This window comes from Vulpes lagopus, chromosome 2 (assembly GCF_018345385.1).
Source record: "Vulpes lagopus strain Blue_001 chromosome 2, ASM1834538v1, whole genome shotgun sequence".
Classification (NCBI taxonomy): Eukaryota; Metazoa; Chordata; class Mammalia; order Carnivora; family Canidae; genus Vulpes; species Vulpes lagopus.
The window spans coordinates 159,401,523-159,422,880 of record NC_054825.1 but is presented as its reverse complement, the minus strand read 5'-3'; the positions used below and the strand labels follow the sequence as shown (position 1 = coordinate 159,422,880).

The window sequence follows — 21,358 nt, the reverse complement described above, 5'->3', positions numbered from 1 at the left end:
TCCATGCACTCCCATCAGGGTGACATAGGGAAAGGAGGACATTTGAAGGAAGGGCCAGCCCTGGTAGCATCACTGAATACACACAGGAAGCCAGTAGGCAGAGATTTATTTCCAAGGCCCCTACCTCCAGGGGCCTGTCAGTCCGGGGGAGGGTGGCAGAAGGCAGCAGGACCCAAGAGTTCAGGTCCTCACCCTCAACCCCCTCCCACAACGAGAGGACCACCAGGTATGAGGGGGACCCAGCTCTCCTGCCCAGGATCAGCACCAGCTGAACTCCCAGCTGTAAACCTGACCTGGGGAGCCATGGCCCAGGATCAAGCCAGCTCTTTCTCCTCCGGCTCCTCCACCTCCTCCTCCTCAGCCCCTGTTGTAGCCGGAATGCCCTCCTCGTCCCACGGTGGTTCAGGCCCTGGGTCCGGGGAACACAGGGGCACCCCCATGGCCTCGGGGTGCTTGCGCTTGGCATGGCGCCGGAGCGTGTTGGCCTCCGTGAAGCGCAGCCGGCAGACAGGGCACTGGTAGGGGCGCTCCCCAGAGTGGACACGGTGGTGGTGGGCCAGCTCGCCCGCCTCACGGAAGCGGCGGGGGCAGAGTGGGCAGCGGAAAGGCCGCAGGCCGGCATGGATGTTGCAGTGCCGCCGGAGGTGGCTGGACCTCTTGAAGGTCTTGCCGCAATCCTTGCACTCATGCGGCTTCAGCTCTGAGTGTGAGATGCTGTGGCGTTCCAGGTCGGAGAGGTAGGGGAAGGCCCGCAGGCACACCGGGCAGAAGTGTGGGGCCTTCTTAGGGCCAGAGCCCTCAGGCAAACCTGCTGCTGACCCCTCAGAGACGGTATAGGGTACACCCTGATCATCGATCAACAGGAGGTCGCTGCCACCGCCGCTGCCCACAGGGGCTGTCACCCCCTGTGCCAGCGGAGGCTCCTGCCCTGACTTGGGGGGGCGGCCCCGCTTGCGAGGGAGGGTGGCCTTGAGCGTCTGATTCGAGGAGGTGGCCCCACCGGGACGCCGGCCTCGGCGGCCCCGGGGAACAGGAGAAGATAAAGCCAGAGGTTTCTCTTCCTCCCCTGGCAAAGGCGAAGGCAACGGGTCTGGGCTGGGGATGTCCATTGAGCAGTGGGGGACTTGGGTCTGGGCACTGGAGCCGGGCTAAGAGGAGAGAGGGGGCAGCCGTCAGTGCAGGGAGGGTCTGGAACATCCCTTGTCCCCCAACACCTCGCCCATCCCTTGGTCTGAGTCTCTTGACCTGGGCATGGCCGACATTCACCTGGACAGTTATAGCCACATTGGTGGGTAAAACAGCAAGGTATTCTGTAACAGTTGGTGAGCAGACACTGAACTGAGCCACACAGGCATCCCCTAAGCCTCCCTAATCCCTCTCCTGGAAGTTTAGGGTCAACTTCAACTGAAATAAAGAAAAATCTTCATGGGAGGATAGGATAGATCCAACTAAGGGTAAGGGCTGGTATTTCGATCCTCAAAACAAGAGCCCATCACGCCTGAGCCATGGAGGCCCAGTAATGTTTTGTCCCGACTGAGGAGTGGGAGTTTAGGACTAGAAGAAAGGGACTGGTCCCAGGAGATGTTTGGCCCCGAGTCGTGGATGAAGAAATAGAACTCTTAAGAGTCTGGGTTCCCAAGTCAGAGGTTCTGAGTTCAATTTCGAGGTCTGTCACTTACTCTCTGTGTGGTCTGGGGCAAAGTGCTTGTTTCTCTGAGCCTCAGTTAAGCCTTTCGCAAAACAGGATGAATAGCTCCACCTATTCACAGACACATGTCATTTGGATAATACACATAAAGTGCTCAGTGCAGAAGTGATATATCAACCTGTGTTATCTGGGTGAGTGGCAGCCTCACATCAACTCTCTGTATAATGGCACATCACCCCCATTTTGCAACTGGGGTAACGGAGGCACAGGAAAGCCAAGTCAGTTGTCCAAGCCCTCCCTGCCAATAAGTAGCAGGACCAAGACCCGAAGCAGATCTCAAGGACCCCAACGGTCTTGGGAGTGAGAAGACATGGATGGATCCAGAAGACAAGGGGACCTGAAGGAGTCCCTTACACTCGTGCTAGTCTCCAGGTCTGCCGCTAACTAACAAGTGACTGCTTCTCTGAGCCAGTTTCCACCTCTGTAAAGTGCACATAGCAGTGTTGTCAGTTGGTGATACGAAGCACTCTACAAACCACCACCACCACCACCACCACCACCACCACCAGGAACCAGCACCTCCGATCCCAGAGCCTGGGACCAGGAGACTAAGATGTCACACAGGAGAAAGGGAGGAAAGCAAAGATGCAGTTAGTAGCGGGGCTGCAGGTGCCACTGCTCCCCTTGGACAGGGCACGCACACGGGAGACGAGAGGGCGGCCAGCACTTCTCCACGATCACAAGATTCGCTTGGGCGAGAAGGTCTGGACTAGAACCCAGGTCCCTGGAATCATGCCCTGGCCCCTGGCCCCTCCGTCGCCCCCGTTCAAGCGCGCGCCCGCCGGTCCGAGCGCGCGGGGCGGGCCCTGCGGGGGCGGCGGCCAATGAGCGGCTCGCGGGCCGCGGACGGCGAGGGCCGCCAGGAAGGGGGTCTGCGCGCGCGCGCCCGGGCCGCCTCCGCGGGGCGCGAGGTCGGCACGCGCGCGCGCGGCGGCGGGCGCGGGCGCAGAGGCAGGTGTGGGGCGCGCTCCAGGAGCGCGCGGCCCCAGGCCTCCCCTCCCTCCGCTCCCCTCTCCCCGCCCGGACCCCCGCCTCTCGGGTACCTCATTTGCATGTCGCCTGGGCTCGCGAGTGTGCGCGCGCGGGGGCGACGGGGCCGGTGCGTGGGAAAGGGCGGGGGCCAGGGGGCCCTGCCCCTCGGCGGCGCGCGCGGGGACAGCCCCGCCCCCTCCCTCCTCCTCCCTCCTCCATCCTCCTCCCTCCGCTATACCCTCTCCGTCGGGCCTGCGCCCGCTGGAAACAAAGAGGACGCGCTGGGTCCTAAGAACCGCTTACATCCTCGCAGGGAAAACGCGCCTGCGCGCCCGTGGCCCTCGCCGGCCCCGAGCGGGAAATAACCCCACCAACACATTCCCCAACCTTGTAGGAAAATCTACCCTCTCACAAAGCACCCAGTAGGGTGACCCAATCAAAGGTACCGCAGGGATGAGAAGCGGGAAAATGGCTGCTAGTTCCCATAATTAACATGGCGCCGGGTAGGCTTCAAAGTGCCCAGGAGCGCAGACAAGATGGAGCCTGCTCTTTACTCTGAGCGCTACCACAGTCGCCGAACTTCGATTTTTCCGTTCTCCTGATGCAACTCCACTAGGAGGAGCGTGGGGCTGCGAAAAGATAATCAAATCTGCTCTCATCCACGTTAACACCCGTCAGGGCAGGCACGGAGAAGAGGCAGCGCAGAGAACTGGCTGCCCTTAGTCTGCATGGCGCAGGAGTCGCCCCAGGCCCCGCCCCCACCCTGCCCTCACCCAAGATGGCGGCGCCCTGGCTTCTACAACCTCCAGGGCTAGGGGAAGGCACGGGAAGCAGAGAAGGGCGGGGGAGAGGGGGAAGCCAAGGGGGCGGGAGAAAGGAGGAGTGTGGGGGAGAAGTGAGCCGAGGCGGAAGTCGAGGGGCCCCCAGGTGGAAGTGACGCTGCCCCCGCTGCCCAAAATGTCGGCGCCCAGAGGGAGGTGTAAGTAATTAAAGAGAAAAGCCGACTGACTTTCCCGGCCCCCTGGGCCCGCCCCAGGGCTCCAGAACCCCCGCGCCGAACGAGCGAGGTGGGCCCGCCCCGCTGCGGGTCCCGCCTGGGCTGCTCGTGCCCCGGGCGCCCGGGGCCGCACCTTTTAGGGGCAGGGGGGAGGGGCACAAAAGGCCGGTACTCGGGGCCTCGGTCCCAGGGCCGACGTTGGGGGGGTGGGCAGCCCTGCAGGCTACTGGGTGGGAAGGAGGCGGGGCTTCGTGGCGGCGGGGGCGGAGCAACCGCAGGGAGGAGCTTCCAGAGTGGGCGTGGCTTGGGATGGAAATGGGCCGGGCTTGAAAGATAGACGGGACCTACCTGGGGCTGAGTGGAGAAACCGAGCTCAGGGCAAAGGCGGGCACAGCTTAGAGCAGAAGGGGAATCGTTCGTCTGGGAGTGCGCACGGGGAGGTGATGGGACTGAGGTGTGTGATTTGGCTAGTGCTGGTGGAATTAACAAGTCTCCGGAACGGGAGTGCGGTGACTTAGAGGGGTGGGGAGGCGCTCCCAGTAGAGAGCTGAGAAAGGGAGGTGGAGGGGAGGGGTCTTGCAGAGTACCGGGCTTCCTCACAGGTCAGAGTTCAGGGAAAAACTGAATGCAGCTTTGGAGGCGGACCTTAGCGGAGAATGCATGGTGGGACTTGGGAAACTCAGAGGAACTTAGCAGACTGTCCTAATCAGAACAGCTTACCTGCTGAGCACTCGTTGCGCCCCTGCCTACGTACGTAAGCTCCCAGTATGCATTGCCAGTTTTGCCTAATGCTCACCTTCACTGCATGAGGTAGGTACTCCTGCTATCTCTATGCTGCAGATGGACCGAGTTTTACTTGGTCTCACTGGAGGTTCCAGGGCCCCCACACCTTTGTCCTCTCATTCGCTAGGAATGTGACTCTGTCTGAAGATGACTTTCACTCATGAAGAAGAGTGGGAGAGCCTTTCAGAGGGGAAGGGTCTTATCTAGGAATACAAGAGACTTTGGAAACTGTGTGGGGACCTTGGGAAGACTAGGTGGTACCTGACTGGGAGTAGACGTGGCTTACCAACAGTGGGCGGGGTTTATATTGGAGTGGGCACGGCTTACCAACATGGATGGAGTTTAGAGAGGAGTGGGGAGTCCATTGGAAAAGAAAGTGAGAGGCTTAAAAACCGTCCAGTAAGGTGGAAACCATCTGGCCGGCATGGGAAAGATCGGCATGGGAAAGATCGGCAGAGGAGTGGGAGGAGGGTTTGTAGGGGAGTGGGAGGGGCTTAAGGGACGGTGAGTGTGGCTTGGAGGGAAGTGGGAAGGGTTCCCAGGGGGAAAAAGGTGGGTGTGTGAGTCCAGGGAGCCTGATGGAGAGGGCTCGTGGGGAGCTGACTACCTCACTTGCCCTCCGTGTCTCCCCCTTGCTCCAGAGATAGCCTCCACTTGCCACTGCCCTCGCACCACGCCACCATGGATGATGCCCCACTGCCAGTGCCCCCGGTCCCTGCCCCGGCCCCGGCCCCAGCACCTCCCGCTGCCGCTCCCCGGGTCCCATTTCACTGCAGTGAGTGTGGGAAGAGCTTCCGCTACCGCTCAGACCTTCGGCGCCACTTCGCCCGGCACACTGCACTCAAACCCCACGCATGTCCACGCTGTGGCAAGGGCTTCAAACACAGCTTCAACCTGGCCAACCACCTGCGTTCGCACACCGGCGAACGGCCCTACCGCTGCTCTGCCTGCCCTAAAGGGTTCCGAGACTCCACCGGCCTGCTGCATCACCAGGTGAGTCCCACAGGCTGGCCACCGTCGGAGTCACAGGGCTCCTCACTGGACAGCAGAGAACACTGTACTTTCTCACTTAGCCTTACAGTTCTCCAGGCAGGAACTACCAATCAAAAGGACCGTCGCTCCAAATCTCCCTCTTCTACTCCCAGACTTTTAAATAAACCACAAAGGCCAATATCAGTAAAGCACAGTCTTGAACCATACATTGGCCACATGACAAGTGCCAGTAGCCACATGTCGCTCATGGCTGCCTCATTGGTCAGTGGCAAATATAGAATGTTTCCATCATTTCAGAAAGTTCTTTTTTTTTTTTTTAAGATTTATTTATTTATTTATTCATGATAAACAGAGAGAGGCAGAGAGACAGGAGGAGGAAGAAGCAGGCTCCATGCCGGGAGCCCGCCGCAGGACTCGATCCCGGGACCCCAGGATCGCGCCCTGGGCCAAAGGCAGGCACTAAACCGCTGAGCCACCCAGGGATCCCCATTTCAGAAAGTTCTTTTGGACAGTTTTTGCTCTAGAAGTTTGGGCATTTATCTTAAAAAGCCACTTCCCAGCCCAGGGAATTATAAATGTTCCTCTCTACCTTTCCCTAACATCCACTCCTGTAGAGGACACCAGTAGGACATTGGAAAGTTTGTCAACGATAATTCTAATTTCTAGGAATTGAGTCATTTTTTAGTGATGATTTTATCCTGTCACAAAAACCCTGTGAGATAGGTAGCACATATCACAGAGTAGAAGAGTAGAGTCCCAGAGATGACGTTTACTTGTCCAGTTTTCACTGAGAGTGGAAGGCAGAGCTGGGGTTTGAACCCAGGTTTGTTAGTGCTCAGAGCCCTAGGACTTGGCCACTCTAACAGGGAGTCCCAATCTCCTGGGTGGGCTTGTTGAAAAGGAATAGAAGTTAATCTGGAAGAATGGGAGGCAGAGTCTTCCAGTCTTAAGGACCAGCATGTGCAAAGGTCCTGAGAATGAAGGGACCAAAAGAATGCCAACACGACCCAATTTATAGAAGACAAGTGAGAGGATTGGAGCTATATGGGGCTTTGTAGCTGTAGCAGGGAGCTTGGGCCGCATCTCTCTGGAAGTGCTGGAATCTGACCTGATGCTATGCTCTTTCTCCTGTCCTCCCAGGTCGTACACACTGGTGAGAAGCCCTACTGCTGCCTGGTCTGCGAGCTCCGCTTCTCCTCGCGTTCCAGCCTGGGCCGCCATCTCAAGCGCCAGCACCGCGGGGTGCTCCCGTCCCCGCTACAAACCGGTCCAGGCCTGCCAGCCTTGAGCGCGCCCTGCTCCGTCTGCTGCAATGTGGGGCCCTGCTCCGTGTGCCGGGGCGCAGGGGCCGGGGGCGGAGAGGGTCCAGAGGGGGCGGGCGCGGGCCCGGGCAGCTGGGGGCTGGCGGAGGCCGCTGCTGCCGCCGCCGCCTCACTGCCCCCGTTTGCGTGTGGTGCCTGTGCGCGGCGCTTTGACCACGGCCGCGAGCTGGCGGCCCACTGGGCCGCGCACACCGACGTGAAGCCCTTCAAGTGCCCGCGCTGCGAGCGCGACTTCAACGCCCCCGCACTGCTGGAGCGGCACAAGCTGACGCACGACCTGCAGGGCCCCAGTGCGCCCCCTGTGCAGGCCTGGGCCTCGGGGGGCAGCGCTGGGCCCGACCTGGTGGGTGAGAGCCGCGGCCCTGCGGAGGCGGGCCCCGCGCAACCAGCCTGGGACGGCGGGCTGCTCCTGGGCAGCACTGGGGGCGGCGTGCCCGAGCTCGGGGGGCTGCTCCCCGAAGGCGGTGGGGAGGCCCCTGCCCCGGCGGCTGCAGCCGAGGCTTCGGAAGACACCCTATACCAGTGCGACTGCGGGACCTTCTTCGCATCAGCTGCGGCGCTAGCCAGCCACCTGGAGGCCCACTCGGGCCCCGCCACGTACGGCTGCGGCCACTGTGGGGCCCTGTATGCAGCCCTAGCGGCCCTGGAGGAGCACCGGCGGGCCAGCCACGGCGAGGGTGGCGGCGCAGAGGCAGCCGCGGTGGCCCCCGAGGGGGATCCTGGTCCCGGGGAGGCCGCATCCGGCTCCGGCCGGGGCAAGAAGATCTTTGGCTGCTCCGAGTGCGAGAAGCTGTTCCGCTCACCGCGCGACTTGGAGCGGCACGTGCTCGTGCATACGGGTGAGAAGCCGTTCCCGTGCCTGGAGTGCGGCAAGTTCTTCCGCCACGAGTGCTACCTCAAGCGCCACCGGCTGCTGCACGGCACCGAGCGGCCCTTCCCCTGCCACATCTGCGGCAAGGGCTTTATCACACTCAGCAACCTCTCGCGGCACCTGAAGCTGCACCGGGGCATGGACTGACCCCGCCAGGCCGTGCCTCCGCCTGACAGCCCCTCCCTAGGGGCTGGATGCAGGGGCCTGCGGTGAGCGACCCCAGCCAGTTAACACGGGGCCACCAGACACCCACGCAGACCCCTGAGCTGGGGGCAGCAAATGAACAGGGAGAGACTCCACAGCTCCAGAGTCCAGGATCTCAGAAGAAACTCCTGAGCTTGACACCCCTGGAGTAAATGCTGGGCACCCCCAAATCAACAGGCCTCCCCAAGCTAGGGGGGGCTAGCAATGAGAAATGGGTCTCTACAAGTACTTCTCATCTTGAGGACCCTACTAATAAGAGATGGGCATCCTTCCCCCAAAGGAAGAGTGCCCCTCTCACCAAGAGCCATCATTCCCAAGGACCTTGATCTGGAGAATGTGGGGGGACCATGTCCCCAAATTTCCCTAGATCTCCCAAATGCTACCCACCAGTCACTGGTGCCCCCCCCAAAGGATATAGCCGGAATCTGCCTTTCCTCCACCCCCATTTCATTCCTTATGCTGAAAGAGGACCAGGGTAGATGCCCCCTGCCCTCAACCCCTGTCCCCAATTAGGTCTCCCTCCCCTACTGCACAATGGATCAACCCTAATGAATTTCCCCATCCCAAACACTAGAATAGGCTGGTTTGAAATCCTTCCTGCCCAGTAGAATGAACTGAATCAGATACACACCCCTGTCCACTGGAATGGGCTGGTCCAGATTGTGGCCTGTACCCCGCTCTCCTTAGGCAAATAGGGCAGACACTCCTCCCTTCCTCTAGAGTATGGGCCAGTCCACATCATTCCCCATCCTGTGAACTCATCTGAGTGGGAGGTGGTGGACATGGGGTTTTCCTCCCACTCTGTTGTAGCACCTGTCTTTTCATCTCTGTTGGTTTGTCTGTCTCTGTGTTCCTCTTAACCCCAAGGGGAAGGGGGGTTTGGCTATGGGGTTCCCCCTGTGAGCCTCAACCTTGCCCCTCATCCCATTCCCTAATGTCTCCAGGATCCCAATAAACCTTGTCCTGTCAGTCATTGCTGTCTCATTTTCTGATCCTTGGCTCCAGAGAGGTGGGAATTTCTGTCCCTGATTTAGGATGAGCTCCCTAAGTAGAGACAGATCTTTCCTCCATCCCTCCCTTCTGACAAATGAGCCTCTTAGATAGTGCAAGACCATTAAAATCAGAAATGGCTTAAGTTTCATCTAAATGGAACTCCATCCCTTAAAACACAAGATCCACCTCCAATGGACTGAACTTGCCCCGTAGAACCAGACATGGCCTTTAGAAACCATCAATCCCATAAGACATGCCCCCCTAAAATCCAAATGGTCTCCTTAAAGAAAAGTCCTACCCCTAAGAAGAGACCTTATATCTTAGACTGCCTCCAGGTGACCAAATGTAGACCAACCTTGATAGGATAGGATTATCCAACACTATCCAACATCAAGGGTAGGATTCACCCATCAGGGAAGGAGTCAGTGACTCCTGTCTTCTGGCACTAGATCACATTCCTGTACTGAGTACCTGAGTACCTGTTCTGTGCTAGACATCCTCTTGGGTGATCCAACAGCAAAGAAAAGAACTTATGCGGTTTATATTTTAGTGTTTGGGCGGTGGGGTGGAGAAGAGTAATCAAAGAAATGAAAGTCTTTTCTAGTGTTTCTGAGCATGCTGAAGGAAGGGAAGAAAGATGTTAAGAAAGTGAGTGACTCTGTGACTATGCTGTCTTGTTCATGTGTCCGGTGGATGTCTCTACAGAGGTGGAATTTGATCTGAAACCAGAAGGATGCCTGGACAGCCACGGGAGAGGGAGGGAGGTATGAACAGAGGTGGAGGGGTCAGGCCCTGCAGAGCATGGTGGGCAAAGACAGGCATTTGGCTGTGCTCTCCAGCACTGGGACACAAGATTTTAACATGGAGGCATGTGACCCCTCTTGCACTTTACAAAGTTCCTTCTGGCTGCTGAGTGGAGAAGGAAGTGGAGACAGCAGGAGGCTACCGCAATGCAGCAGGAGAAATGCATCAGTAGGGGCCTAGACCAGAGTGGTGAAGAGAAACGGATGGATTCAAGATGAATTCCGTAGGTGGAATGTGTGTGTGTGACTGAAAGGGAGGAATGAGGAGGGACTGGTTGGGTGGTAACACTTTGTATCAAGGCCAGAAAGGGGGAAGAACAAGTATGGATAGGGGCTTAGGGGGATCAAGAATCCCATTTTGAGGTCCTTAAACTTAAGATGCCTGGGGGATTGGCATTGATTAATAAGGCTGAATATGTGCATATCCTTTGATAACAGTGATCCCACTGCTAGGCACAAACCCCAAAGAATTTCCTTCACCTGCACTGGGAGACACATTTAAAACATTCCCAGAAGTAACAGGTACAGCCTCAAACTCTGAACAGCTGATATGTCTTTGCTATGGTCTGAATGTCTATGTTCCATCAAAATCTCTATGTTGAAATCCTAAGGCCCAATGTGACAGTATTTGGAGAAGGAGCTTTTGGGAGGTGCTTAAGTCGTGAGGGTGGAGTCCTTATGCATGGGATCAATGCCCAAACTTAAAAGGCCCCAGAGAGATCCCTAGCCCTTTCCACCACGTGAGAACACAGCAAGAATGCACTGGCCATAAACCCAGAAGAGGGCCTCCCCCAGAAGGCAAGCATGCTGGTGCCTTGATCTTGGACTGCCAGCCTCCAGAACTGGGAGCACTAAATTTCTGTTGTCTATAAGCCACCCAGTCTATGGTATTTTGTTACAGCAGCCACAGCAGACTAAGATATCCATCAATAATATAGCAGATAGGGGATCCCTGGATGGCTCGGCAGTTTAGCGCCTGCCTTGGGCCCAGGGCGTGATCCTGGAGACCAGGGATCGAGTCCCGCATCAGGCTCCCTGCATGGAGCCTGCTTCTCCCTCTGCCTGCGTCTCTGCCTCTCTCTCTCTCTGTGTGTCTATCATAAATAAATAAATAAATAAATAAATAAATAAATAAATAAATAAATAAATAAAAAGAACAGTGGGGTTGGATGGGTTAGGCTAGGAACGGGATATGCCAAATCTTCTATGGACTCTGGCATGGCTGCTAACATTCTGTTTCTTAATCTGGTGATCTACTGATAATTATTTGTTGACCGAACATCTGTATCATGCTCTTTTAGTCTATGTGTCTTATATTTCACAACGAGAAAACTTAGAGGGAGGCATATTTGGGGAGAGAGAGAGAAAACAAGAAGACATTTTTGCCTGGAGATCCACAGTTGCCCGTTTGAAGGCTCCAGGTCAGCTCCTGGGGATACCCAACCTTAGAGATAGTTCCTTTCCACTCTCCCAACCAGGAACCAGGAACCAGACTCATCCCCTGGGGCAAAAAAAAAAAAAACTGCGATGGAGAAATGAGACTGGCCCCCTTCCATTCAAGCACTGCCCCAGGGACAAGACCGGCTCACTTAGAGACCTGCTCTGCCTGGAGCCTTGAGGGCCTGGAAAGGAGCCAGGGTTGTCGTGGAGATGGTAGCAGGCTAGGGATTAATGAATTGGGACCTCTGGAGGCTGAGGCTCCACCCACCTCACCTCCAACTCAATCTTTTCTGAGACAATAGAGACAAGGACTCAGCCATTTCCTGTCCATCTCCCAAGGGACTGGCAGCGGGCTGGACCATGTACTCTACTCCTCTCTCTGTGGCCCCATTTTATAGATGTGCTAATTGAGGCTCAGAAGGGGTGGGGTTGGATTTTACTCTGGGAGTGAGTGCCAATTCCTGGGCTGGAGCTGACGACTCCCCTCTCCCCTTGCATCTGCTGGAGGAGATGGCACCTGCACTCTCTGCTGAACTCCGCATGTACCCATCACCTCAGTCTTCTCCCCTCAGGGGCATCCCCCCTCATGAAGCCCCAACTTCACCCCTCCTGGCTCATCCACTTTTCTAGGCGCAGCTGGGCACTGATGGATGAGCAGTTAAGCAAACTGGCAAAGCAGACCCCTGCCCTCGGGTATTTTATTATATTCCTCAGTGGGTAATCCACGAACCACCTGATGCTTGTTTGTGCTAAGAACAAATTGAAAATTAAGGCAGAGTAAGGATGATAGGGGTGACAGGAGGGTTGTTTTTAGCTACGATGGACAGGAGGTGTCTCTGAGGACATATGATAGAAATGAGGGGAGTAAGGGAAAGTGTGGAAATCTAGGGGAAGGGCATTCCAGGCAGGGGGAACAGCACGTTCAAAGGCCCTGAGTCAGCCCGGGTGGCTCAGCGGTTTAGCGCCGCCTTCAGCCCAGGGTGTGATCCTGGAGACCCGGGATTGAGTCCCAGGTCCTGCTCCCTGCATGGAGCCTGCTTCTCCCTCTGCCTGTGTCTCTGCCTCTTTCTCTTTCTGGCTCTCATAAATAAAGAAACAAAATCTTAAAAAAAAAACAAACACAAAAACAAAGGCCCTGAGTCCGCAAATAGGGTGGTGTGGCTGGAGCAGAGTGAAGCGGGAGAGAGGTAGCAATCAGTTGAGGGCGGCTCCAGGGACCAGACCTGCCCAGCCTTACAGGCAGGGGGTGAGGAACTCGGGAGGAAGGGTTGGGAAGCCACGCAGGGTTCACAGGATGTGATTTCTGGGGGCGGGAGACTGGCCGGTGAGAGTGGGGCTGGAAACAGGAGAGCCAATGAGGAGGCAGTTGCAGGGGGACGGGCACCCAGGAGTGCAGTCCTGAGCCAATCAGTGCTAGGTCCCGCCCCCTGCCCGGGAGCCTGCTGCCCCTCCGAGGCCAGCACTACCCAGGCCCCTCTCTCACCTGGGCCCGCGCCCCGCCTCCTCCCTGCTCCCAGCCTGGGTCTCCCCTGCATCCGGCGGGCCTCCACGCGGGTCTCACAGGAATTTCTCTAAAACACTAATCGGATCATGTGACTCCGCAGCTTAAAACCTTTTCAATAGCTTCTCAGTGCACTAGAAATGCGTCCAGCGTTCAGCCTGGACCAAGAGGCCGACATAGTGGCTTGTGCAGCTCCTGGCTTCTCTCCACCACAATCCAAGGCCTGGAGTTTCCCCCAAGACAAGATCTCCATTCCCACCCCACCCCCATATGCTGTTCCCTCTGCTTGAAATTCTATTTCCCACCATTCCATTCCTGAATCTTCCATCTTCCTTCCTTCCTTCCTTCCTTCCTTCCTTCCTTCCTTCCTTTCTTTCTTTCTTTCTTTCTTTCTTTCTTTCTTTCTTTCTTTCTTCTTTCTTTCTTTTTTCTTCTTTCTTTCTTTCTTTCTTTCTTTCTTTCTTTCTTTCTTTCTTTCTTCTTTCTTTCCTTCTTTCTTTCTCTCTCTGGAAAAAAGTTAAGCCTTTAAAATATACATAATGAGGGGATCCCTGGGTGGCGCAGCGGTTTGGCGCCTGCCTTTGGCCCAGGGCGCGATCCTGGAGACCCGGGATCGAATCCCACATCAGGCTCCCGGTGCATGGAGCCTGCTTCTCCCTCTGCCTGTGTCTCTGCCTCTCTCTCTCTGTCTCTGTGACTATCATAAATAAATAAAAATTTAAAAAAATAAAAAATAAAATATATATAATGAAATAACACCCCCCCCCAGGTATAGACTCAGAATTGAAAACAACCATTAAAACAAAAATGTATACATGAACACTCACTATTCACAACAGCCAAAAGATAGCAACCACCCAAATGTCCATGAACAAATGAATGGACAAACGCGGTATACCGATACAGTGGAATATTATTCAACCATCAAAAGGAATGACCTACCAATACATGCCACACATAGATGAATCTCAAAAACATGCTAAGTGAAAGAAGCTAGTCATAAGAGATGACATATTTTATGACTCAAATGATACAAAATGTCCACAGTAGGTGAAGCCATAGAGAAATAAAGCTTGCCAGGGGCTGGGAGGAAAAGGAAATGGGGAGTGACAGCTTAATGAATCTAGATTTCTGTTGGGGAGACAAAAAAGTTCTGAAACAAGTTAGTGGGATGGTTGCATGACATTGAGAATGTACTTAATGCTGCTGACATGAATGCAACATGCTCACACACACATATACTATCAGCTTTGAAACATTAGGAGGTATACCTTACTCACTGTAGGCTCCTCTAGGATCTGACTGCTTCTCTCTGCTAAAAGGTAACTCCTACCCTGAATGTGATGCTTATTGTTTCCATGGGTATTTTTAGATTTTTCACTCATATGTATATATCCTTTAAAAAGTGGTATTATTGGGGCACCTGGGTGGCTCAGTCTGTTAGGTGTCTGCCTTTGGCTCAGATCATGATCCTGGGCTCCTTGTTAAGCAGGGAGTCTGCTTCTCCCTCTGGTCATCTTCCTCTTCCCCATCACTCATGCTCTCTCTCTCAAATAAATAAATAAAATGTTTTTTTTAAGTAGTTTTGACCGGGTGCTTTTTAAAATCATGCTCTTCATCTCTGTCATTTCTCCCATCTCTTTGTGAAAGGCAAAGACTCAGTTTTGCAATGTTTTAGTAACCTCACTTTAAAATGGAAGAACAAAAAAATGAAAATAAAAAAAATAAAATGGAAGAACAATGTGACCCACTCCAGAAAGGAAGGAGAAACAAATGGGTTTGTATTCGTTAAGCACTTACAAGACTAAGTTATTACTTATTTTGGTTATATTTATTTTTATTACCCCCCCCCATTTTATTTCTTGTTCCTTTACTTTTTTTTTTTTTTTTTTTTGAGTATGGAACACATTCACATGGTTTCAAATTCAAGAAGTACAAAGGGATAGAGTGCAGTAAGTTTCAGTTCTGGGAGTCAGACAATGTTGCTAGTTTACTCTCTCTTCTTCCAGGCAGAACCTACTGATAAGCTCAGACAGAACAGGTTACAGGCTGTTTGCCACCTTGCCTTCCCCCCAACCCCCTTTCATGCTATAACTTGGAGCCTTTCCATATTTTTACACAGAAAGTTTCTTCATTGGGACACCTGGGTGGCTCAGTGGTTGTGTGTCTACCTTTGGCTCAGGGCGTGATCCTGGAGTCCCAGGATTGAATCCCGCATCAGGATCCCTGCATAGAGCCTGCTTCTCCCTCTGCCTGTGTCTCTGCCTCTCTCTCTCTCTCTCTCTGTGTGTGTGTGTGTGTGTGTCTCATGAATAAATAAATAAATAAATAAATAAATAAATAAATAAATAAATCTTAAAAAAAAAAAAGGAAAGTTTCTTGATTTTTTTTTCTTTTTTTGGGACACATAGCATTCCACTGGGCAGATCAATCATGACATCACTTGAATCCCCTATGCGTGGGCACTTAGCTCATTTCCAGTCCCTTGCAGTGCTGTGCAATACAGAGCTGATTCACCTGGAACAGATGTCATTGTGCATTTTTCCGAACAGATCTATCTGACAGATAAGTTCCCAAAACTGCTCACTTGTTAAGGCTGTTTCGAATTTCACTCACCCCAACCATGTACAAAAAGGTCCTGTTTCCCACACTCTTCTACTTCACCCTAAACATCGACACGCTGCAGCCATCCCTCTGCAACAAGCCTTTGCTGCTCAGTATCAAGCATTTGAGCTGTGTTGAGGTGCATTTCTCTCTGGTTTTCCTTTGCTCATCCTTCTCATTCCCAACAATTGGCTCTCATCCTGCAGGTTTCAGCTGAAACACTGTTGCCTCCTGGAAGACCTTGAGGATTGATCTCACCTCAATAGGAGATCAGCTCAGCGCCTTCTCTGTTCTCTGTCTTACCACCAAATCCTCTTTTCTGCATTAGAGTACATTTTCCATGAAGGCAATTGGATCTGTGTCTGACTGCCTCCTGAATCTGACGGTGACCTTCCTGCACACAGGGTTCAATGGCCTCTGCCACTGTAGATCCAGCACCAAGGACAGAGCTAGCCCACAGTAGGTGCTCAGTAAATACTGGTAGCTTAGGATCCGGGGAATATGTGTAGCAAAATACATGCGGAAGGACTTACAGTGGGTGGTCAATACATGTTGGTGTCTTAGGAGCGAATGAAAATACGCAGGGCTTGTTATAGAGGGGGCCACTGAGCCTAGGAGAAGGGACAGTCACTTGTTCAGGCTGGAGTGGGATTCTGGTCCACAGGGCCCCTACTTTCCCTAAGGCCTCTGCCACTGCCTCATTCACCTCCCTCCCCTGGCACCCCCTTGCCCAACACAGTGCCTGGCACAGACAGGACCTGATAAATGTGTATTTGTTGAAGGAATGAATGAATATGTGTGTGTGCTGGGGTGGGGAGGGGAGCTGCGTCCAGCCTCCCAGGCCTCCAGCCCCCTCCCCGTGCAGGACCCAGGAATCCAAGCCACCCGCCCTCCCCGCCCCCTGGGTCCCCTTGTCCTCCCGCTTCCGGCCTCTCAGCCTGTCTTTCCTCCTTTGGGCTCGGTCGGCAGGTCGGGTTTCCGGGGGGAAGGCTTAGGCGGTGACACCGAGCCCAGCCTCCTCCACCCCCCACCACGCTGGGGCCCTCCCTCCCTCCCCGCCACCACTGTCCGCGTTAGGCCGGCCGCGGGGAAGGAAGAAAGGAGCGAAGGAGGCGGAGGTAAGGACCGGGTGCGCAGCGATGGGGGCCCAGCGCCAGGCCCTGGGCTCCGAAATCTGCGAGGCCACGACCTGCTGCCCCAATTCTGCTGATCACGCCTCCGGGGAACCGCAGGCTGGGCCCAGTGGGGAGATTGGCCCCCCTTGGGGACCTGGGGCTCCGGACCCCAGCAGCCTTGGTAGAGGTAGGCGTCCAGGGGCTGGGCCCTCAGCTGCCTCCTCCCGGAGGATTCCGGCAGCTGAGCCCCCAGCCCCCTTCTCTCCGTTGTCTTTAGGAGCCCAGCCCCCTCCCCCAATCCTCTCTGCACTGGGACCCAGGAATCCATGCCCCCCACACACACACACACAGGAGTGGATCCCAGTCACCTCCCAAACCTCGGGTCCTGATCCCCAGCTCCCACCTCTGTCAGTCCCGGGAGTCCAGACCCCCAGCCTCACCCCTACCCTAAAGTCTGAGCCCTCCTAGCCACAGCCTCTCCCAGAGCCTGGTCCCGGCACTCACACTGCATCTCCAGGGCCTCCCAATGTTTATTCCACCCCCTCCATTTGGGCACCACAGCGGGTTCCCAGCCCCTCCCAAAATACTCTAGGGGGGCCACTGGAGAGAAAGCAGTTGGCGCAGTTGGCTGACTGTCTGCCTGTCTCTCCTTCTGCCTGCACCTCTGGCTTGTTCCCTGTCTCTACCTTTCCCTACCTCCATTCTGCTGTGGTCCTTCTGACCTCGGTGTTTGCACCATCTCCCCCCAAATCTCTTTGTTTTCTCCCCATCTCTGTCTCTGCTGGGAGTCCCCATCTCTCTCTCCTGCTGTCTCCCATCCTGTTTCTGTGGTTTCTTCTACGCTGTCTGTCCCGGGGTCTCTGTGTCTCCTCTGTCCTTCTGTCTTGCTGGCCCTTTCCGGGGCCTGGCTCAACATCTGGCCATCCCTGAATCTCCCATCTCTCTGGGTCTCTGCATCTCTGCCTGGCCCCACACATCTTCCTTTATCTGACCCACTCCACATCCCCCACCCTCCACCCCAATGTCTCCTTGTCTCCCCTTTCTCCTTACAGGCATGGATCCGCAGCCCCCTCCACCGGCCCAGGGCAGCCCACCTCACCGTGGCCGGGGCCGGGGCCGGGGTCGAGGCCGTGGCAGAGGCCGGGGCCGTGGCAGGGGGGGCGCAGGAGCCCCTCGGGCGCCCCTGCCCTGCCCAACCTGTGGCCGCCTCTTCCGCTTCCCCTACTACCTCTCCCGCCACCGGCTGAGCCATTCGGGCCTCCGACCCCACGCGTGCCCACTGTGCCCCAAGGCCTTCCGCCGGCCTGCCCACCTCTCCCGCCACCTGCGTGGCCATGGGCCCCAGCCCCCCCTGCGCTGCGCCGCCTGCCCCCGCACCTTCCCGGAGCCCGCCCAGCTCAGGCGCCACCTGGCCCAGGAGCACGCCGGCGGCGAGGTGGAGCTGGCCATCGAGAGGGTGGCCAAAGAGGCAGCCGAGTCCAGCTGGGGCGCGCAGGACACTGGTACGGAGCAGCCCACCACCGCAGCGGCGGGGGCCGCAGAGGAGGAGGCCGCGTGGCCCGAGACGTGGCCCGCGGGCGAGCCGGCCTCTCTGGCGGCGCCCACAAGCGCCGAGCCCCGGGAGTCGGAGGAGGAGGAGGCCGAGGCCGGGGCCGCAGAGCTGAGGGCCGAGCTGGCGCTGGCGGCGGGGCGGCAGGAGGAGAAGCAGGTCCTGCTCCAGGCCGACTGGACGCTCCTGTGCCTCCGCTGTCGCGAAGCCTTCGCCACCAAGGGCGAGCTCAAAGCGCACCCGTGTCTGCGCCCCGAGGGTGAACAGGAGGGGGAAGGGGGTCCCCCGCCCCGGCCGAAGCGCCACCAGTGCTCCATCTGCCTCAAGGCCTTTGCCAGGCCCTGGTCGCTGTCCCGCCACCGGCTGGTCCACTCCACTGACCGCCCTTTCGTGTGCCCAGACTGCGGCCTGGCCTTCCGCCTCGCCTCCTACCTCCGCCAGCACCGCCGCGTCCATGGAGCGCTCAGCCTCCTGGCCCCGCTGCCCCCGGCGGGCAAGAAGGACGACAAGGCCGCGGGCGGACGGAACTCAGGGAAGGGGTCCGAGGGGGGCGAAGGGGCCGAGTGCGGCAGTGCTTCAGAGGGGGGAGAAGGTGGGCAGAACGGAGGGGACACCGCCCCGGCCCGGCCCCCAGCCGGGGAGCCTCGCTTCTGGTGCCCTGAGTGCGGCAAAGGGTTCCGCCGCCGGGCGCACCTGCGGCAGCACGGAGTCACCCACTCGGGGGCGCGCCCTTTCCAGTGCGTGCGCTGCCAGAGGGAATTCAAGCGGCTGGCTGACCTGGCCCGCCACGCGCAGGTTCACGCTGGGGGCCCCGCCCCTCATCCGTGCCCGCGCTGCCCGCGCCGCTTCTCCCGCGCCTACAGCCTCCTGCGCCACCAGCGCTGCCACCGGGCGGAGCTGGAGAGGGCCGCAGCCTTGCAGGCGCTGCAGGCCGAGGCCCCGCCATCGCCCCCGCCACCCCCGCCGCCCCCGCCGGCGGGGCAGGAGGAGGAAGGGCTCCCGCTGCCTCTTGCACACATCAAGGAAGAGCCGCCCTCCCCGGGGACCCCACCCCAGTCACCGCCACCGGCCCCCCCGGTCTTCCTCAGCGCCTCCTGTTTCGACAGCCAAGACCATTCAGCCTTTGAGATGGAAGAAGAAGAGATCGACAGCAAGGCCCACCTGCGTGGATTGGGAGGCCTGGCCTCCTGACCTTTATACTCACTCTTGGCCCCTCCATTTGGCTCTCGGTTTGCAATACGGAGGAAGGAAGTTGAAGGAGAGGCGCCTCCTATCTACCCACCCCTCCCCTTCCAGCCCTCAACACTAAGGAGCAGGGGGGGGGGGCCCTGGACCACCCCTCCCACCCCATTGCCCACCCCCAGGACCCCTGATGCTGGCTAGGAACTGCTTGCCCCAAAAGGCCTTTGAAGGACGACTTGGAAAAGGAGGCGGAGAATGTTGGCCAGAGAGATGGAGACTGGGGGGGGGGGGGACCCTCTGCCTGGCTGTCCCCCATTGTACACACTGGACACCATCACCTCTTTGGAACTGCCAGACCCTGGGGGTCCCCAGTGAGCAAAGGTCCATCCCTGTCCTTTTGTCTGTCTGTGAATAAATGTGAGTTCGTGAAACGGGAGAGAGTGAGGTTGTCTGTGTGGGCTGCCAGAGGGGGTCTAGGGTGAGCCGGGATTTGTCCAGTAGGCTCCAAGCTTGCATTCCAAGCAGGAAGGATCCAGATTCCCACATTGGGGAACAGGAAGGAGGTGCTCAGCCAGCAAGAAACTTGTGAGAAGAACTGGGAGTGTGACAACCCTGGTCACCATCTGTCCAGGAATCTTTGGGGAGCCCCATGGCATCCCCGTGCAATCTCTGTATGCATTCTTTCAGCAAACATTTTTCAGGCACAGCACTTGGCCCCGGGGACACTGGAAAGGAGAAAGCCACTGCCTCTCTATGAGGAGCTAAAATTCTAGACCCACCCTGCTCCATACAGTTTGGCCACTAGCCACACATGGCTGCTTCCATTTAGATTTAGAATGAGCAAATCAATTTAAAACAAAATAATTAAAAAGTTCAGTTCCTCAATCACACGGTTTCAAGTATTCAATAGCCCCATGTGGCTGATGGCTACCTTGCTGGACAGCACAGATCTAGAACATTCCATCATTGCAAGAAGTTCTCTTGGACAGAGCTGCTCTAGACAATAAACTTATCTTCAGTGGAGCACCAGGTATTAATAAGGGCTCCTGAGAACACTGTGTGGCTGGGAGGGCAGGCCCTCTGATGACCTTTGAATGAAGAACCAGATGGAGGGAACAGCTAGAACAATGGCCATGAGGTGGGTTGGTGCTGCATGTTTGAAAAACCACAAGGAATGAGGGATGGTGGAAAGTATCATTTTTCTGCAAACCTTCTAATGGTTTTTTCTTCACCCACTTATTTGGGTCTTGAGAAGTGGATGGAGAAGGATGTGTTCAAGACACCTTATTCAGACCCTTTCTCTTTCCTTCTATTGACATCTTGCCCTCCCCCAGCACCTCCAATGGCTCTCTCTTGCCCTTTGCAAATAATGGCATTAACCACTTAGGTATCGTCATGCCTGTGAGGCCAGGAAAAGAGAGGTGAGTTCATCCTAGTTTTCCAGGGCAACAAATGGAGGCTTTGGGAGGAAAGATTCTCTGGTGTGATGGAAACACCAGGCAGGGCCAGGATGGAGGGAGGGAAGCCGGGAACATGGAGGTTGAAGGTCTAGGAAGGGAGATGCTTCTCCAGAGCTCTGCAGAATTCCCCACCCCTGTCAAAGATTCAACACACCTTGGCTGAGCCCTTGACACGATGCCTGGCACATAGTAGACATTCAATTCATGTTAGCCTGTTTGATCATGGGGGCCTCAACCACAGGGGAAGGAGGGTGGGGATAGAGTGATGAGTGAGACCACCTGAGCACCAGCCCTCCTGGAGCTTACAGACCAGCAGTGGACAATAATCAAATATTGGCAGAAATAAATTAGGGCTTCCAAATGAGACCAGTTCTCTAACAAACTAGATCCTGTAACTAAGCATCAGAAGTGAGGGGCTGGGGAGCTGGGGTGTGCTTTCATGATGGCAAAGCTACCTCCCTCCCCAGGAACCTTCAATGGCTCCCTATTACCACATCCAAACACAGGTCACTGTTTAGCGAGCACCAACCATGGACAGACACCTTTTCAGCACAATCGCATTGACAAAACTCATTGAGGGAAGGGATTTTATAACCCAATTTACAGAAAGGGCAAACAGGATTAACATTAAGGCATTTGTCCTACTTTGGAAATCACTATCATGAATTGAGCTCTTTGTATTCAACGAGGTACTTTGTGGCTAGGTCTGCAAACACTGGTTGGCACCTGGGAATCATTGCTGTTGTTGCTTTGTTATATTATTTTCCCAGGCCGATGTAGACCTTATCTCAGGGAGTCCTCAGCACCCCACTGGGTATTAGGAAACATCCTGACCACTTTCTGGGGGCTAGACAGACTCAG

At 56.0% G+C, this 21,358-nt stretch overlaps 3 protein-coding genes across 8 annotated transcripts; 2 read left to right on the top strand and 1 right to left on the bottom strand.

Moving 5' to 3' along the window:
* Positions 1-89: 89 nt before the first annotated feature.
* Positions 90-2,895, bottom strand: ZNF524 (zinc finger protein 524). 2 transcript variants are annotated; one of them, XM_041742725.1, is made up of 3 exons: positions 2,752-2,883; positions 1,680-1,759; positions 90-1,148 (listed from the first exon to the last, which is right to left on the bottom strand). In XM_041742725.1, the coding sequence occupies exon 3, from the start codon at positions 1,107-1,109 to the stop codon at positions 315-317; it is 795 nt and encodes a 264-aa protein (XP_041598659.1). In that variant the 5' UTR covers positions 1,110-1,148; positions 1,680-1,759; positions 2,752-2,883; the 3' UTR covers positions 90-314. The 2 variants fall into 2 exon arrangements, with proteins under 2 accessions (XP_041598659.1, XP_041598658.1); XM_041742724.1 differs by lacking the exon at positions 1,680-1,759 and having other exon boundaries at positions 2,752-2,895.
* A 629-nt stretch (positions 2,896-3,524) lies between these two features.
* Positions 3,525-8,823, top strand: FIZ1 (FLT3 interacting zinc finger 1). 5 transcript variants are annotated; one of them, XM_041742719.1, is made up of 4 exons: positions 3,587-3,659; positions 4,280-4,487; positions 5,102-5,453; positions 6,594-8,823. In XM_041742719.1, exons 2-4 carry the CDS (start codon positions 4,483-4,485, stop codon positions 7,791-7,793), a joined length of 1,557 nt encoding a protein of 518 aa, XP_041598653.1. In that variant the 5' UTR covers positions 3,587-3,659; positions 4,280-4,482; the 3' UTR covers positions 7,794-8,823. The 5 variants fall into 5 exon arrangements, with proteins under 5 accessions (XP_041598655.1, XP_041598653.1, XP_041598654.1 ...); XM_041742720.1 differs by lacking the exon at positions 3,587-3,659 and adding an exon at positions 3,668-4,131; XM_041742721.1 differs by lacking the exon at positions 4,280-4,487 and having other exon boundaries at positions 3,525-3,659.
* A 7,374-nt stretch (positions 8,824-16,197) lies between these two features.
* Positions 16,198-19,468, top strand: ZNF579 (zinc finger protein 579). Its single transcript, XM_041746579.1, has 2 exons — positions 16,198-16,309; positions 17,359-19,468. The coding sequence occupies exon 2, from the start codon at positions 17,361-17,363 to the stop codon at positions 19,044-19,046; it is 1,686 nt and encodes a 561-aa protein (XP_041602513.1). The 5' UTR covers positions 16,198-16,309; positions 17,359-17,360; the 3' UTR covers positions 19,047-19,468.
* Positions 19,469-21,358: the final 1,890 nt, after the last annotated feature.

Bases quoted from the DNA above. Each gene is read 5' to 3' on its own strand.
- ZNF524 (XM_041742724.1), bottom strand. From the start codon at position 1,109: ATGGACATCCCCAGCCCAGACCCGTTGCCTTCGCCTTTGCCAGGGGAG.
- FIZ1 (XM_041742718.1), top strand. The intron at 5,454-6,593 runs GTGAGTCCCACA...CTGTCCTCCCAG, and splicing joins CCGGCCTGCTGCATCACCAG to GTCGTACACACTGGTGAGAA.
- ZNF579 (XM_041746579.1), top strand. From the start codon at position 17,361: ATGGATCCGCAGCCCCCTCCACCGGCCCAGGGCAGCCCACCTCACCGT.